The following is a 21,912-nucleotide window of genomic DNA, read 5'->3' on the forward strand; positions in this document are numbered from 1 at the left end:
GGGCACCAGGTCTGTAGAGCTGTTGGAGGGCACCAGGTCTATAGAGCTGTTGGAGGACACCAGGTCTGTAGAGCTGTTGGAGGACACCAGGTCTGTAGAGCTGTTGGAGGACACCAGGTCTGTAGAGCTGTAGGAGGACACCAGGTCTGTAGAGCTGTTGGGGGACACCAGGTGTGTAGAACTGTTGTGGGACACCAGGTGTGGAGAGCTGTATGAGGACACCACGTCTGGAGAGCTGCTGAACAATGCAATGATTGCAAGTTCTTGAACATCTTCTAGACGTTATACCAGTTGCCCAAAATGATGACTTGAGTGACAGGTTGAGCAGCTGTCTCACACAGTCATGCACTCTTGCCTTAGTGTATACTGGTGAGGTATGAAGAAGGAGTCCTCTCAGCATGGCTGAATACAATAGCGGTCATCTGACCAATCCAGCCTGGTTGAATACTCTTAGTCAGAGTTATGGGGCGTGCGCAGGTTAGGAGACTCTTGCTCTGTCACTTACGATTGTCTGGTGTGAGTCCTGGAATCTAACGGGCACTTAGGCCTGCTATGGATCTAAAATTACGCTTTCCCATAATGATTGCTTCAGTTGACCACTTTAGAGGAACAATCATTGTGTAGGCATGTTGCTGGGTTCCTGGCCATGTTCTGTTCTATGGAGAGAAGCGGGGTAAGGGGGGTAATTAACATAACAATGGATCTGCTGATTGTTTTGCTATGAGTCATCACAGGTCCTCTTAGCCTGCCGCCACCCTGACATCCTGCTGTCTGTTTTGTACCACAGTGGGGATTTGCCCCCTTGGTTCTTGGCGGTTTCCTGACCATTGTGGGCGCGCTGAATGGATTGTCTAAGGAGGAGATCATGGACAAGCTGAAACGGGTGAGACACACACGTAACAATGAGTTCCGAGTGTAAACTGAGCATGTACACATCTAGACCCCTCCCACACATCTGCCCCCCTCCTACACATCTGCCCCTCCCGTGCATCTGCACCCCTACCACACATCTGCCTCCCTCCCGTGCATCTGCCCCTCTCCCGCACATCTGCCCCTCTCCCGCACATCTGCCCCTCTCCCGCACATCTGCCTCCCTCCCTCCCGTGCATCTGCCCCACCCCTCAGAAGCCCCCCTTGTGCTGGCCAGGAGGATAGTGAGAGAGGTGAAAAAGAATCCAAGGATCACCGCCAATGCCATCCTGGTGAATCTGGGCTCTGCTGGTGACAATGTCTCAAGGCAGACAATCCAACGGACAGTACACACTGCTGGGTTCCATGGATGCAGACCAAGGAGGACGCCACTTCTCCAGATAAGGCACACAAAAGCTTGCTTGGCCTTGGCAAATGCTCATCTGGGCAATGAAGAAGACTTCTGGTCTTCTGTGTTATGGTCAGATGAAACTAAAATTGAATTGTTTGGTCACAATGATGTTTCCTTCATTTGGCGTAAAAAAGGAGAAGCCTTCAACCCAAAGAACACCATCCCCCACTGCCAAACATGCTGGTGGGAACCTAATGCTTTAGGGGTGTTTTTCAGCCAATGGACCAGGGAGCCCAATCACAGTAAGCGGCACCAGGAAAAAAGAGTTATACATGAGGATTCTCAACGACAACATCAGGCAGTCTGCAGAGACACTTGGCCTTGGCCACCAGTGGACATTTCAGCATGACAATGACCCAAAACACACAGCAAAAGTGGTGAAGAAATGTTTACCAGACAACAACATTAACGTTTTGGAGTGGCCCAGTCAGAGTCCAGACTTTAGAATCTGTGGAGGGAGCTAAAGATCAGGATGATGACAGGAAGACCCACCAACCTGAAAGATTTGGAGCTCATTGCTAAAGATGATTGGGCAAAAATACCTGTAGAGACATGTCAAAAGCTGGTCTGCAATTATAGGAAGCATTTGATTGTTTTAATAGCCAATAATGGATTTTCTATTGATTATTGAGAAGGGTATGGATAATTTTGGACTGGACACTTTTTGCTCAAATGTAAATAAAAGCTGAGAAATGTGTTTTCCCACAATAATGCCTCTTGTACATCGTCTTATTATATTTTGGGAGACACCTATGTCATTTCCCATCAAAAAACGACTTGCTAGTTGAATTAAAGTAACTTAAAGTCAGAATTTGCCAGGGGTATGAAGAATTATGGGCAGCGTTGTATATAAAGCGTGGACTCCGCTCGGGATCCCACATACGACTTTATGTTTGGCCCCCCCTCACACGCTCGGTACGTCGCCGGGGTCGGTGGCCCGAGTCTGACCCTCTCCGGGATCTCATTTGTAGTGATCTGTTCAGAGATGGCGATGACATCACAGCGGCAGACACCCAGTTTTGCTTACAGGAAGCTATTAGCTGTGTAAACACTGTGCAGCGTCTGGGTGACCCTGGGGTCCCCGGCTATTCTATGCTGTGTTCTATGTGAGCGTAGAGTGATGTCACCGCACAGCTGGGTCCTGTGCATAGGCAATGACACGACTACCAGCCCCAGTGCCTGCCAAGAGGGGAACATTGTATCTAATCATAGCACTACAGGGGCCACGTCACCAGAGCACGGAGCATAATGTATCTAATCATAGCACTACAGGGGCCACGTCACCAGAGCACGGAGCATAATGTATCTAATCATACCACTACAGGGGCCACGTCACCAGTACACAGAGCATAATGTATCTAATCATACCACTACAGGGGCCACGTCACCAGAGCACAGAGCATAATGTATCTAATCATACCACTACAGGGGCCACGTCACCAGTACACAGAGCATAATGTATCTAATCATACCACTACAGGGGCCACGTCACCAGTACACAGAGCATAATGTATCTAATCATAGCACTACAAGGGCCACGTCACCAGAGCACGGAGCATAATGTATCTAATCATAGCACTACAAGGGCCACGTCACCAGTACACACAGCATAATGTATCTAATCATACCACTACAGGGGCCACGTCACCAGAGCACGGAGCATAATGTATCTAATCATAGCACTACAAGGGCCACGTCACCAGAGCACGGAGCATAATGTATCTAATCATAGCACTACAAGGGCCACGTCACCAGTACACACAGCATAATGTATCTAATCATACCACTACAGGGGCCACGTCACCAGAGCACGGAGCATAATGTATCTAATCATACCACTACAGGGGCCACGTCACCAGTACACAGAGCATAATGTATCTAATCATACCACTACAGGGGCCACGTCACCAGAGCACAGAGCATAATGTATCTAATCATACCACTACAGGGGCCACGTCACCAGTACACAGAGCATAATGTATCTAATCATACCACTACAGGGGCCACGTCACCAGTACACAGAGCATAATGTATCTAATCATAGCACTACAAGGGCCACGTCACCAGAGCACGGAGCATAATGTATCTAATCATAGCACTACAAGGGCCATGTCACCAGAGCACGGAGCATAATGTATCTAATCATAGCACTACAAGGGCCACGTCACCAGTACACACAGCATAATGTATCTAATCATACCACTACAGGGGCCACGTCACCAGAGCACGGAGCATAATGTATCTAATCATAGCACTACAAGGGCCACGTCACCAGAGCACGGAGCATAATGTATCTAATCATAGCACTACAAGGGCCACGTCACCAGTACACACAGCATAATGTATCTAATCATACCACTACAGGGGCCACGTCACCAGAGCACGGAGCATAATGTATCTAATCATACCACTACAGGGGCCACGTCACCAGTACACAGAGCATAATGTATCTAATCATATCACTACAGGAGCCACGTCACCAGAGCACGGAGCATAATGTATCTAATCATACCACTACAGGGGCCACATCACCAGTACCCAGACCATAATGTATCTAATCATATCACTACAGGGGCCACGTCACCAGTACACAGAGCATAATGTATCTAATCATACCACTACAGGGGCCACGTCACCAGTACACAGAGCATAATGTATCTAATCATATCACTACAGGAGCCACGTCACCAGTACACAGAGCATAATGTATCTAATTATACCACTACAGGGGCCACGTCACCAGTACACACAGCATAATGTATCTAATCATACCACTACAGGGGCCACGTCACCAGAGCACGGAGCATAATGTATCTAATCATAGCACTACAAGGGCCACGTCACCAGTACACACAGCATAATGTATCTAATCATACCACTACAGGGGCCACGTCACCAGTACACAGAGCATAATGTATCTAATCATACCACTACAGGGGCCACGTCACTAGAGCACGGAGCATAATGTATCTAATCATAGCACTACAAGGGCCACGTCACCAGAGCACGGAGCATAATGTATCTAATCATATCACTACAGGGGCCTCGTCCCTAGCAGGGGTGCTCGGATAGCCCTTTTTAAATTGATTCAGATTCGGATATCCAGATCCAAATCGGATATCCAAATCTGAACTTTTTGGTATCCGAGTACACTCTGATATCTGAGCCCAATATACGTCCGGATATCCGGATAGAAAAACGGAAGTGACCTGAAAATGGCTTAAAATGCTTCCAAAGTCCCTTCAAATTGGCAAAAAACCCTTTCGGAGCTCTCTCTCTCTCTCTCTCTCTCTCTCTGTCTCTCTCTGTCTCTCTCTCTCTCTCTCTCTCTTCCTCTCTCTCTGTCTCTCTCTCTCTTCCTCTCTCTCTCTCTCTCTCCCTCTCTCTCTCTCTCTCTCTCTCTCCCCCTCCCTCCCTCCCTCCGAAAGGGATTTTTGCCATTAAAGGTGATTTTGGCTTCTGCTCGGATATCTGAACTAACTATCCGCCCAGATTTGAGATGGGAAATCCAAGTTTGCTCGGATAGTCAATTCGGATTTTAAAAAATATCCAAATTTCTATTCAAAGTTCGGATAGTCTGGGTAGGGTTAGGGTAGTTCGGATATCCGAAATCTTGCTCAGCACCACTGGTCACCAGAGCACGGAGCATAATGTATCTAATCATATCACTACAGGGGCCACGTCACCAATACACAGAGCATAATGTATCTAATCATACCACTACAGGGGCCACGTCACCAGTACACAGAGCATAATGTATCTAATCATACCACTACAGGGGCCACGTCACCAGTACACAGAGCATAATGTATCTAAGCATACCACTACAGGGGCCACGTCACCAATACACAGCATAATGTATCTAATCATACCACTACAGGGGCCACGTCACCAATACACAGAGCATAATGTATCTAATCATATCACTACAGGGGCCACGTCACCAGTACACAGAGCATAATGTATCTAAGCATACCACTACAGGGGCCACGTCACCAGTACACAGAGCATAATGTATCTAATCATACCACTACAGGGGCCACGTCACCAGTACACAGAGCATAATGTATCTAATCATACCACTACAGGGGCCACGTCACCAGAGCACGGAGCATAATGTATCTAATCATACCACTACAGGGGCCACGTCACCAGTACACACAGCATAATGTATCTAATCATACCACTACAGGGGCCACGTCACCAGTACACAGAGCATAATGTATCTAATCATACCACTACAGGGGCCACGTCACCAATACACACAGCATAATGTATCTAATCATACCACTACAGGGGCCACGTCACCAGTACACACAGCATAATGTATCTAATCATACCACTACAGGGGCCACGTCACCAGTACACAGAGCATAATGTATCTAATCATACCACTACAGGGGCCACGTCACCAGTACACAGACCATAATGTATCTAATCATACCACTACAGGGGCCACGTCACCAGTACACAGAGCATAATGTATCTAATCATACCACTACAGGGGCCACGTCACCAGAGCACAGAGCATAATGTATCTAATCATACCACTACAGGGGCCACGTCACCAGTACACAGAGCATAATATATCTAATCATACCACTACAGGGGCCACGTCACCAGTACACAGAGCATAATGTATCAAATCATACCACTATAGGGGCCACATCACCAGTACACAGAGCATAATATATCTAATCATACCACTACAGGGGCCACGTCACCAGTACACACAGCATAATGTATCTAATCATACCACTACAGGGGCCACGTCACCAGTACACAGAGCATAATGTATCTAATCATACCACTACAGGGGCCACGTCACCGGTACACACAGCATAATGTATCTAATCATACCACTACAGGGGCCACGTCACCGGTACACAGAGCATAATGTATCTAATCATACCACTACAGGGGCCACGTCACCAGTACACAGAGCATAATGTATCTAATCATACCACTACAGGGGCCACGTCACCAGTACACAGACCATAATGTATCTAATCATACCACTACAGGGGCCACGTCACCAGTACACAGAGCATAATGTATCTAATCATACCACTACAGGGGCCACGTCACCAGAGCACAGAGCATAATGTATCTAATCATACCACTACAGGGGCCACGTCACCAGTACACAGACCATAATGTATCTAATCATACCACTACAGGGGCCACATCACTAGTACACACAGCATAATGTATCTAATCATACCACTACAGGGGCCACGTCACCAGTACACAGAGCATAATGTATCTAATCATACCACTACAGGGGCCACGTCACCAGTACACAGAGCATAATGTATATAATCATACCACTACAGGGGCCACGTCACCAGTACACAGAGCATAATGTATCTAATCATACCACTACAGGGGCCACGCCACCAGTACACAGAGCATAATGTATCTAATCATACCACTACAGGGGCCACGTCACCAGTACACACAGCATAATGTATCTAATCATACCACTACAGGGGCCACGTCACCAGTACACAGAGCATAATGTATCTAATCATACCACTACAGGGGCCACGTCACCAGTACACACAGCATAATGTATCTAATCATAGCACTACAGGGGCCACGTCACCAGTACACAGAGCATAATGTATCCAATCATACCACTACAGGGGCCACGTCACCAGTACACACAGCATAATGTATCTAATCCTATCACTACAGGGGCCACATCACCAGTACCCAGACCATAATGTATCTAATCATACCACCACACGGGCCACGTCACCAGTACACACAGCATAATCTATGTAATCGTACCACTACAGGGGCCACGTCACCAGTACACACAGCATAATGTATCTAATCATACCACTATAGGGGCCACGTCACCAGAGCACAGAGCATAATATATCTAATCATACCACTACAGGGGCCACGTCACCAGTACACAGAGCATAATGTATCTAATCATACCACTACAGGGGCCACATCACCAGTACCCAGACCATAATGTATCTAATCATATCACTACAGGGGCCACGTCACCAGTACACAGAGCATAATGTATCATAATGTATCTAATCATACCACTACAGGGGCCACGTCACCAGTACACAGAGCATAATGTATATAATCATACCACTACAGGGGCCACGTCACCAGTACACAGAGCATAATGTATCTAATCATACCACTACAGGGGCCACGTCACCAGTACACACAGCATAATGTATCTAATCATACCACTACAGGGGCCACGTCACCAGTACACAGAGCATAATATATCTAATCATACCACTACAGGGGCCACGTCACCAGTACACACAGCATAATGTATCTAATCATACCACTACAGGGGCCACGCCACCAGTACACAGAGCATAATGTATCTAAGCATACCACTACAGGGGCCACGCCACCAGTACACAGAGCATAATGTATCTAAGCATACCACTACAGGGGCCACGTCACCAATACACAGAGCATAATGTATCTAATCATACCACTACAGGGGCCACGTCACCAGTACACACAGCATAATGTATCTAATCATACCACTACAGGGGCCACGTCACCAGTACACACAGCATAATGTATCTAATCATACCACTACAGGGGCCACGTCACCAGTACACAGAGCATAATGTATCTAATCATACCACTACAGGGGCCACGTCACCAGTACACACAGCATAATGTATCTAATCATACCACTACAGGGGCCACGTCACCAGTACACAGAGCATAATGTATCTAATCATACCACTACAGGGGCCATGTCACTAGTACACACAGCATAATGTATCTAATCATACCACTACAGGGGCCACGTCACCAGTACACAGAGCATAGTGTATCTAATCATACCACTACAGGGGCCATGTCACCAGTACACAGAGCATAGTGTATCTAATCATACCACTACAGGGGCCACGTCACCAGTACAGAGAGCATAATGTATCTAATCATAGCACTACAAGGGCCACGTCACCAGTACACACAGCATAATGTATCTAATCATACCACTACAGGGGCCACATCACCAGTACACAGAGCATAATGTATCTAATCATACCACTACAGGGGCCACATCACCAGAGCATAATATATCTAATCATACCACTACAGGGGTCACGTCACCAGTACACAGAGCATAATGTATCTAATCATACCACTACAGGGGCCACATCACCAGAGCATAATATATCTAATCATACCACTACAGGGGCCACGTCACCAGAGCACAGAGCATAATGTATCTAATCATACCACTACAGGGGCCACGTCACCAGTACACACCGCATAATGTATCTCATCATACCACTACAGGGGCCACGTCACCAGTACACAGAGCATAATGTATCTAATCATATCACTACAGGGGCCACGTCACCAGTACACAGAGCATAATATATCTAATCATACCACTACAGGGGCCACGTCACCAGAGCACAGAGCATAATGTATCTAATCATACCACTACAGGGGCCACATCACCAGTACACACAGCATAATGTATCTAATCCTATCACTACAGGGGCCACATCACCAGAGCACAGAGCATAATGTATCTAATCATACCACTACAGGGGCCACATCACCAGAGCGCAAAGCATAATGTATCTAATCATACCACTACAGGGGCCACGTCACCAGTACACAGAGCATAATGTGTCTAATCATACCACTACAGGGGCCACGTCACCAGTACACAGAGCATAATGTATCTAATCATACCACTGCAGGGGCCACGTCACCAGTACACAGAGCATAATATATCTAATCATACCACTACAGGAGCCACATCACCAGTACACAGAGCATAATGTATCTAATCATACCACTACAGGGGCCACGTCACCAGTACACAGAGCATAATGTGTCTAATCATACCACTACAGGGGCCACGTCACCAGTACACAGAGCATAATGTATCTAATCATAGCACTACAGGGGCCACGTCACCAATGCACAGAGCATAATGTATCTAATCATTCCACTACAGGGGCCACGTCACCAGTACACACAGCATAATGTATCTAATCATACCACTACAGGGGCCACGTCACCAGTACACAGAGCATAATGTATCTAATCATACCACTACAGGGGCCACGTCACCAGTACACAGAGCATAATGTATCTAATCATACCACTACAGGGGCCACGTTACCAGTACACAGAGCATAATGTATCTAATCATACCACTACAGGGGCCACGTCACCAGTACACAGAGCATAATGTATCTAATCATACCACTACAGGGGCCACGTCACCAGTACACAGAGCATAATGTATCTAATCATACCACTACTGGGGCCACGTCACCAGTACACAGAGCATAATGTATCTAATCATACCACTACAGGGGCCACGTCACCAGAGCATAATGTATCTAATCATACCACTACAGGGGCCACGTCACCAGTACACAGAGCATAATGTATCTAATCATACCACTACAGGGGCCACGTCACTAGTACACAGAGCATAATGTATCTAATCATACCACTACAGGGGCCACGTCACCAGTACACAGAGCATAATGTATCTAATCCTATCACTACAGGGGCCACATCACCAGTACACAAAGCATATTGTATCTAATCATACCACTACTGGGGCCACGTCACCAGTACACAGAGCATAATGTATCTAATCATACCACTACAGGGGCCACGTCACCAGTACACAGAGCATAATGTATCTAATCCTATCACTACAGGGGCCTCATCACCAGTACCCAGACCATAATGTATCTAATCATACCACTACAGGGGCCACGTCACCAGTACACACAGCATAATGTATCTAATCATACCACTACAGGGGCCACGTCACCAGTACACAGAGCATAATGTATCTAATAATACCACTACAGGGGCCACGTCACCAGTACACAGACCATAATGTATCTAATCATACCACTACAGGGGCCACGTCACCAGTACACAGAGCATAATGTATCTAATCATACCACTACAGGGGCCACGTCACCGGTACACACAGCATAATGTATCTAATCATACCACTACAGGGGCCACGTCACCAGTACACAGAGCATAATGTATCTAATCATACCACTACAGGGGCCACGTCACCAGTACACAGAGCATATTGTATCTAATCATACCACTACAGGGGCCACGTCACCAGTACACAGAGCATAATATATCTAATCATACCACTACAGGGGCCACGTCACCAGAGCACAGAGCATAATGTATCTAATCATACCACTACCGGGGCCACGTCACCAGTACACAGAGCATAATGTATCTAATCATACCACTACAGGGGCCACGTCACCAGTACACAGAGCATAATGTATCTAATCATACCACTACAGGGGCCACGTCACCAGTACACAGAGCATATTGTATCTAATCATACCACTACAGGGGCCACGTCACCAGTACACAGAGCATAATGTATTTAATCATACCACTACAGGGGCCACGTCACCAGTACACACAGCATAATGTATCTAATCATACCACTACCGGGGCCACGTCACCAGTACACAGAGCATAATGTATCTAATCATACCACTACAGGGGCCACGTCACCAGTACACAGAGCATAATATATCTAATCATACCACTACAGGGGCCACGTCACCAGAGCACAGAGCATAATGTATCTAATCATACCACTACTGGGGCCACGTCACCAGTACACAGAGCATAATGTATCTAATCATACCACTACAGGGGCCACGTCACCAGTACACAGAGCATAATGTATCTAATCATACCACTACAGGGGCCATGTCACCAGTACACACAGCATAATGTATCTAATCATACCACTACAGGGGCCACGTCACCAGTACACAGAGCATAATGTATCTAATCATACCACTACAGGTGCCACGTCACCAGAGCACAGAGAATAATGTATCTAATCATAGCACTACAGGGGCCACGTCACCAGTACACACAGCATAATATATCTAATCATACCACTACAGGGGCCACGTCACCAGTACACACAGCATAATATATCTAATCATACCACTACAGGGGCCACGTCACCAATACACAGAGCATAATGTATCTAATCATACCACTACAGGGGCCACGTCACCAGTACACAGAGCATATTGTATCTAATCATACCACTACAGGGGCCACGTCACCAGTACACAGAGCATAATGTATTTAATCATACCACTACAGGGGCCACGTCACCAGTACACAGAGCATAATGTATCTAATCATACCACTACAGGGGCCACGTCACCAGAGCACAGAGCATAATGTATCTAATCATACCACTACAGGGGCCACGTCACCAGTACACAGAGCATAATGTATCTAATCATACCACTACAGGGGCCACGTCACCAGTACACAGAGCATAATGTATCTAATCATACCACTACAGGGGCCACGTCACCAGTACACAGAGCATAATGTATCTAATCATACCACTACAGGGGCCACGTCACCGGTACACACAGCATAATGTATCTAATCATACCACTACAGGGGCCACGTCACCAGTACACAGAGCATAATGTATCTAATCATACCACTACAGGGGCCACGTCACCAGTACACAGAGCATAATATATCTAATCATACCACTACAGGGGCCACGTCACCAGAGCACAGAGCATAATGTATCTAATCATACCACTACAGGGGCCACGTCAGCAGAGCATGGAGCATAATGTATCTAATCATACCACTACAGGGGCCACGTCACCAGAGCACAGAGCATAATGTATCTAATCATACCACTACAGGGGCCACGTCACCAGTACACAGAGCATAATGTATCTAATCATACCACTACAGGGGCCACGTCACCAGTACACAGAGCATAATATATCTAATCATGCCACTACAGGGGCCACGTCACCAGTACACAGAGCATAATGTGTCTAATCATACCACTACAGGGGCCACGTCACCAGTACACAGAGCATAATGTATCTACTCATACCACTACAGGGGCCACGTCACCAGTACACAGAGCATAATGTATCTAATCATACCACTACAGGGGCCATATCACCAGTACACAGAGCATAATGTATCTAATCATATCACTACAGGGGCCACATCACCAGTACCCAGACCATAATGTATCTAATAATACCACTACAGGGGCCACGTCACCAGTACACAGAGCATAATGTATCTAATCATACCACTACAGGGGCCACGTCACCAGTACACAGAGCATAATGTATCTAATCATACCACTACAGGGGCCACATCACCAGTACACAGAGCATAATGTATCTAATCATACCACTACAGGGGCCACATCACCAGTACACAGAGCATAATGTATCTAATCATACCACTACAGGGGCCACGTCACCGGTACACACAGCATAATGTATCTAATCATACCACTACAGGGGCCACGTCACCAGTACATAGACCATAATGTATCCAATCATACCACTACAGGGGCCACGTCACTAGTACACAGAGCATAATGTATCTAATCATACCACTACAGGGGCCACGTCACTAGTACACAGAGCATAATGTATCTAATCATACCACTACAGGGGCCACGTCACCAGTACACAGAGCATAATGTATCTAATCATACCACTACAGGGGCCACGTCACCAGTACACAGAGCATAATGTATCTAATACCACTACAGGGGCCACATCACCAGTACCCAGACCATAATGTATCTAATCATACCACTACAGGGGCCACGTCACCAGTACACAGAGCATAATGTATCTAATCATACCACTACAGGGGCCACGTCACCAGTACACACAGCATAATGTATCTAATCATACCACTACAGGGGCCACGTCACCAGTACACAGAGCATAATGTATCTAATCATACCACTACAGGGGCCACGTCACCAGTACACAGAGCATATTGTATCTAATCATACCACTACAGGGGCCACGTCACCAGTACACAGAGCATAATGTATTTAATCATACCACTACAGGGGCCACGTCACCAGTACACAGAGCATAATGTATCTAATCATACCACTACAGGGGCCACGTCACCAGTACACAGAGCATAATGTATCTAATCATACCACTACAGGGGCCACGTCACCAGAGCACAGAGCATAATGTATCTAATCATACCACTACAGGGGCCACGTCACCAGTACACAGAGCATAATGTATCTAATCATACCACTACAGGGGCCACGTCACCAGTACACAGAGCATAATGTATCTAATCATACCACTACAGGGGCCACGTTACCAGTACACAGAGCATAATGTATCTAATCATACCACTACAGGGGCCACGTCACCAGTACACAGAGCATAATGTATCTAATCATACCACTACAGGGGCCATGTCACCAGTACACACAGCATAATGTATCTAATCATACCACTACAGGGGCCACGTCACCAGTACACACAGCATAATGTATCTAATCATACCACTACAGGGGCCACGTCACCAGTACACAGAGCATAATGTATCTAATCATACCACTACAGGGGCCACGTCACTAGTACACAGAGCATAATGTATCTAATCATACCACTACAGGGGCCACGTCACCAGTACACAGAGCATAATGTATCTAATCATACCACTACAGGGGCCACGTCACCAGTACACAGAGCATAATGTATCTAATCATACCACTACAGGGGCCACGTCACCAGTACACAGAGCATAATGTATCTAATCCTATCACTACAGGGGCCACATCACCAGTACCCAGACCATAATGTATCTAATCATACCACTACAGGGGCCACGTCACCATTACACAGAGCATAATGTATCTAATAATACCACTACAGGGGCCACGTCACCAGTACACAGAGCATAATGTATCTAATCATAACACTACAGGGGACACGCCACCAGTACACAGAGCATAATATATCTAATCATACCACTACAGGGGCCACGTCACCAGTACACAGAGCATATTGTATCTAATCATACCACTACAGGGGCCACGTCACCAGTACACAGAGCATATTGTATCTAATAATACCACTACAGGGGCCACGTCACCAGTACACAGAGCATAATGTATCTAATCATACCACTACAGGGGCCACGTCACCAGTACACAGAGCATAATGTATCTAATCATACCACTACAGGGGCCACATCACCAGTACACAGAGCATAATGTATCTAATCATACCACTACAGGGGCCACATCACCAGTACACAGAGCATAATGTATCTAATCATACCACTACAGGGGCCACGTCACCGGTACACACAGCATAATGTATCTAATCATACCACTACAGGGGCCACGTCACCAGTACATAGACCATAATGTATCCAATCATACCACTACAGGGGCCACGTCACTAGTACACAGAGCATAATGTATCTAATCATACCACTACAGGGGCCACGTCACTAGTACACAGAGCATAATGTATCTAATCATACCACTACAGGGGCCACGTCACCAGTACACAGAGCATAATGTATCTAATCATACCACTACAGGGGCCACGTCACCAGTACACAGAGCATAATGTATCTAATACCACTACAGGGGCCACATCACCAGTACCCAGACCATAATGTATCTAATCATACCACTACAGGGGCCACGTCACCAGTACACAGAGCATAATGTATCTAATCATACCACTACAGGGGCCACGTCACCAGTACACACAGCATAATGTATCTAATCATACCACTACAGGGGCCACGTCACCAGTACACAGAGCATAATGTATCTAATCATACCACTACAGGGGCCACGTCACCAGTACACAGAGCATATTGTATCTAATCATACCACTACAGGGGCCACGTCACCAGTACACAGAGCATAATGTATTTAATCATACCACTACAGGGGCCACGTCACCAGTACACAGAGCATAATGTATCTAATCATACCACTACAGGGGCCACGTCACCAGTACACAGAGCATAATGTATCTAATCATACCACTACAGGGGCCACGTCACCAGAGCACAGAGCATAATGTATCTAATCATACCACTACAGGGGCCACGTCACCAGTACACAGAGCATAATGTATCTAATCATACCACTACAGGGGCCACGTCACCAGTACACAGAGCATAATGTATCTAATCATACCACTACAGGGGCCACGTTACCAGTACACAGAGCATAATGTATCTAATCATACCACTACAGGGGCCACGTCACCAGTACACAGAGCATAATGTATCTAATCATACCACTACAGGGGCCATGTCACCAGTACACACAGCATAATGTATCTAATCATACCACTACAGGGGCCACGTCACCAGTACACACAGCATAATGTATCTAATCATACCACTACAGGGGCCACGTCACCAGTACACAGAGCATAATGTATCTAATCATACCACTACAGGGGCCACGTCACTAGTACACAGAGCATAATGTATCTAATCATACCACTACAGGGGCCACGTCACCAGTACACAGAGCATAATGTATCTAATCATACCACTACAGGGGCCACGTCACCAGTACACAGAGCATAATGTATCTAATCATACCACTACAGGGGCCACGTCACCAGTACACAGAGCATAATGTATCTAATCCTATCACTACAGGGGCCACATCACCAGTACCCAGACCATAATGTATCTAATCATACCACTACAGGGGCCACGTCACCATTACACAGAGCATAATGTATCTAATAATACCACTACAGGGGCCACGTCACCAGTACACAGAGCATAATGTATCTAATCATAACACTACAGGGGACACGCCACCAGTACACAGAGCATAATATATCTAATCATACCACTACAGGGGCCACGTCACCAGTACACAGAGCATATTGTATCTAATCATACCACTACAGGGGCCACGTCACCAGTACACAGAGCATATTGTATCTAATCATACCACTACAGGGGCCACGTCACCAGTACACAGAGCATAATGTATCTAATCATACCACTACAGGGGCCACGTCACCAGTACACACAGCATAATGTATCTAATCATACCACTACAGGGGCCACGTCACCAGTACACAGAGCATAATGTATCTAATCATACCACTACAGGGGCCACGTCACCAGTACACACAGCATAATGTATCTAATCATACCACTACAGGGGCCACGTCACCAGTACACAGAGCATAATGTATCTAATCATACCACTACAGGTGCCACGTCACCAGAGCACAGAGCATAATGTATCTAATCATAGCACTACAGGGGCCACGTCACCAGTACACACAGCATAATATATCTAATCATACCACTACAGGGGCCACGTCACCAGTACACACAGCATAATATATCTAATCATACCACTACAGGGGCCACGTCACCAGTACACAGAGCATAATGTATCTAATCATACCACTACAGGGGCCACGTCACCAGTACACAGAGCATATTGTATCTAATCATACCACTACAGGGGCCACGTCACCAGTACACAGAGCATAATGTATTTAATCATACCACTACAGGGGCCACGTCACCAGTACACAGAGCATAATGTATCTAATCATACCACTACAGGGGCCACGTCACCAGTACACAGAGCATAATGTATCTAATCATACCACTACAGGGGCCACGTCACCGGTACACACAGCATAATGTATCTAATCATACCACTACAGGGGCAACGTCACCAGTACACAGAGCATAATGTATCTAATCATACCACTACAGGGGCCACGTCACCAGTACACACAGCATAATGTATCTAATCATACCACTACAGGGGCAACGTCACCAGTACACAGAGCATAATGTATCTAATCATACCACTACAGGGGCCACGTCACCAGTACACAGAGCATAATGAATCTAATCATACCACTACAGGGGCCACGTCACCAGTACACAGAGCATTGTGTATCTAATCATACCACTACAGGGGCCACGTCACCAGTACACAGAGCATAGTGTATCTAATCATACCACTACAGGGGCCACGTCACCAGTACACAGAGCATAATGTATTTAATCATACCACTAAAGGGGCCATGTCACCAGTACACACAGCATAATGTATCTAATCATACCACTACAGGGGCCACGTCACCAGTACACAGAGCATAATGTATCTAATCATACCACTACAGGGGACACGTCACCAGTACACAGAGCATAATGTATCTAATCATACCACTACAGGGGCCACGTCACCAGTACACACAGCATAATGTAGCTAATCATAGCACTACAGGGGCCACGTCACCAGTACACACAGCATAATGTATCTAATCATACCACTACAGGGGCCACGTCACCAGAGCACAGAGCATAATGTATCTAATCATACCACTACAGGGGCCACGTCACCAGTACACAGAGCATAATGTATCTAATCATACCACTACAGGGGCCACGTCACCAGTACACAGAGCATAATATATCTAATCATACCACTACAGGGGCCACGTCACCAGAGCACAGAGCATAATGTATCTAATCATACCACTACAGGGGCCACGTCAGCAGAGCACGGAGCATAATGTATCTAATCATACCACTACAGGGGCCACGTCACCAGAGCACAGAGCATAATGTATCTAATCATACCACTACAGGGGCCACGTCACCAGTACACAGAGCATAATGTATCTAATCATACCACTACAGGGGCCACGTCACCAGTACACAGAGCATAATATATCTAATCATGCCACTACAGGGGCCACGTCACCAGTACACAGAGCATAATGTGTCTAATCATACCACTACAGGGGCCACGTCACCAGTACACAGAGCATAATGTATCTACTCATACCACTACAGGGGCCATATCACCAGTACACAGAGCATAATGTATCTAATCATATCACTACAGGGGCCACATCACCAGTACCCAGACCATAATGTATCTAATCATACCACTACAGGGGCCACATCACCAGTACACAGAGCATAATGTATCTAATCATACCACTACAGGGGCCACGTCACCGGTACACACAGCATAATGTATCTAATCATACCACTACAGGGGCCACGTCACCAGTACATAGACCATAATGTATCCAATCATACCACTACAGGGGCCACGTCACTAGTACACAGAGCATAATGTATCTAATCATACCACTACAGGGGCCACGTCACTAGTACACAGAGCATAATGTATCTAATCATACCACTACAGGGGCCACGTCACCAGTACACAGAGCATAATGTATCTAATCATACCACTACAGGGGCCACGTCACCAGTACACAGAGCATAATGTATCTAATACCACTACAGGGGCCACATCACCAGTACCCAGACCATAATGTATCTAATCATACCACTACAGGGGCCACGTCACCAGTACACAGAGCATAATGTATCTAATCATACCACTACAGGGGCCACGTCACCAGTACACAGAGCATAATGTATCTAATCCTATCACTACAGGGGCCACATCACCAGTACCCAGACCATAATGTATCTAATCATACCACTACAGGGGCCACGTCACCAGTACACACAGCATAATGTATCTAATCATACCACTACAGGGGCCACGTCACCAGTACACAGAGCATAATGTATCTAATAATACCACTACAGGGGCCACGTCACCAGTACACAGAGCATAATGTATCTAATCATAACACTACAGGGGACACGCCACCAGTACACAGAGCATAATATATCTAATCATACCACTACAGGGGCCACGTCACCAGTACACAGAGCATAATGTATCTAATACCACTACAGGGGCCACGTCACCAGTACACAGAGCATAATGTATCTAATCATACCACTACAGGGGCCACGTCACCAGTACACAGAGCATAATGTATCTAATCCTATCACTACAGGGGCCACATCACCAGTACCCAGACCATAATGTATCTAATCATACCACTACAGGGGCCACGTCACCAGTACACACAGCATAATGTATCTAATCATACCACTACAGGGGCCACGTCACCAGTACACAGAGCATAATGTATCTAATCATAACACTACAGGGGACACGCCACCAGTACACAGAGCATAATATATCTAATCATACCACTACAGGAGCCACGTCACCAGTACACAGACCATAATGTATCTAATCATACCACTACAGGGGCCACGTCACCAGTATCCAGACCATAATGTATCTAATCATACCACTACAGGGGCCACGTCACCAGAGCATAATGTATCTAATCATAGCACTACAGGGGCCACGTCACCAGAGCACGGAGCATAATGTATCTAATCATACCACTACAGGGGCCACATCACCAATACACAGAGCATAATGTATCTAATCATATCACTACAGGAGCCACGTCACCAGTACACAGAGCATAATGTATCTAATCATAACACTACAGGGGACACGCCACCAGTACACAGAGCATAATATATCTAATCATACCACTACAGGGGCCACGTCACCAGTACACAGAGCATATTGTATCTAATCATACCACTACAGGGGCCACGTCACCAGTACACAGAGCATATTGTATCTAATCATACCACTACAGGGGCCACGTCACCAGTACACAGAGCATAATGTATCTAATCATACCACTACAGGGGCCACGTCACCAGTACACACAGCATAATGTATCTAATCATACCACTACAGGGGCCACATCACCAGTACACAGAGCATAATGTATCTAATCATACCACTACAGGGGCCACGTCACCAGTACACAGAGCATAATGTATCTAATCATACCACTACAGGGGCCACGTCACCAGTACACACAGCATAATGTATCTAATCATACCACTACAGGGGCCACGTCACCAGTACACAGAGCATAATGTATCTAATCATATCACTACAGGGGCCACGTCACCGGTACACAGAGCATAATGTATCTAATCATATCACTACAGGGGCCACGTCACCAGTACACACAGCATAATGTATCTAATCATACCACTACAGGGGCCACGTCACCAGTACACAGAGCATAATGTATCTAATCATACCACTACAGGTGCCACGTCACCAGAGCACAGAGCATAATGTATCTAATCATAGCACTACAGGGGCCACGTCACCAGTACACACAGCATAATATATCTAATCATACCACTACAGGGGCCACGTCACCAGTACACACAGCATAATATATCTAATCATACCACTACAGGGGCCACGTCACCAGTACACAGAGCATAATGTATCTAATCATACCACTACAGGGGCCACGTCACCAGTACACAGAGCATATTGTATCTAATCATACCACTACAGGGGCCACGTCACCAGTACACAGACCATAATGTATCTAATCATACCACTACAGGGGCCACGTCACCAGTACACAGAGCATAATGTATCTAATCATACCACTACACGGGCCACGTCACCAGAGCACAGAGCATAATGTATCTAATCATACCACTACAGGGGCCACGTCACCAGAGCACAGAGCATAATGTATCTAATCATACCACTACAGGGGCCACGTCACCAGTACACAGAGCATAATGTATCTAAGCATACCACTACAGGGGCCACGTCACCAGTACAGAGAGCATAATGTATCTAATCATACCACTACAGGGGCCACGTCACCAGTACACAGAGCATAATGTATCTAATCATACCACTACAGGGGCCACGTCACCAGTACACAGAGCATAATGTATCTAATTATACCACTACAGGGGCCACGTCACCAGAGCACAGAGCATAATGTATCTAATCATACCACTACAGGGGCCACGTCAGCAGAGCACGGAGCATAATGTATCTAATCATACCACTACAGGGGCCACGTCACCAGTACACAGAGCATAATGTATCTAATCATACCACTACAGGGGCCACGTCACCAGTACACAGAGCATAATGTATCTAATCATACCACTACAGGGGCCACGTCACCAGTACACAGAGCATAATGTATCTAATCATACCACTACAGGGGCCACGTCACCAATACACAGAGCATAATGTATCTAATCATACCACTACAGGGGCCACGTCACCAGAGCACAGAGCATAATGTATCTACTTATACCACTACAGGGGCCACGTCACCAGTACACAGAGCATAATGTATCTAATCATACCACTACAGGGGCCATATCACCAGTACACAGAGCATAATGTATCTAATCATATCACTACAGGGGCCACATCACCAGTACACAGACCATAATGTATCTAATAATACCACTACAGGGGCCACGTCACCAGTACACAGAGCATAATGTATCTAATCATACCACTACAGGGGCCACGTCACCAGTACACAGAGCATAATGTATCTAATCATACCACTACAGGGGCCACATCACCAGTACACAGAGCATATTGTATCTAATCATACCACTACAGGGGCTACGTTACCAGTACACAGAGCATAATGTATCTAATCATACCACTACAGGGGCCACGTCACCAGTACACAGAGCATAATGTATCTAATCATATCACTACAGGAGCCACGTCACCGGTACACACAGCATAATGTATCTAATCATACCACTACAGGGGCCACGTCACCAGTACATAGACCATAATGTATCTAATCATACCACTACAGGGGCCACGCCACCAGTACACAGAGCATAATGTATCTAATCATACCACTACAGGGGCCACATCACCAGTACACAGAGCATAATGTATCTAATCATATCACTACAGGGGCCACGTCACCGGTACACACAGCATAATCTATGTAATCATACCACTA

General features: G+C 46.3%; 1 protein-coding gene across 2 annotated transcripts in view; it reads left to right on the forward strand.

The window, feature by feature from the left end:
- The window catches only part of MPV17 (mitochondrial inner membrane protein MPV17), a 108,025-nt gene that overhangs the window by 26,653 nt on the left and 59,460 nt on the right, over positions 1-21,912 (forward strand). For both annotated transcript variants that reach the window (XM_068278919.1, XM_068278920.1), the window contains exon 5: positions 788-883. In XM_068278919.1, coding sequence (XP_068135020.1) covers positions 788-883 — 96 coding nt within the window. The remainder of the gene's footprint in view (positions 1-787; positions 884-21,912) is intronic.

The sequence above is a fragment of the Hyperolius riggenbachi genome, chromosome 4 (genome assembly GCF_040937935.1).
Source record: "Hyperolius riggenbachi isolate aHypRig1 chromosome 4, aHypRig1.pri, whole genome shotgun sequence".
In the NCBI taxonomy this organism is placed as follows: domain Eukaryota; kingdom Metazoa; phylum Chordata; class Amphibia; order Anura; family Hyperoliidae; genus Hyperolius; species Hyperolius riggenbachi.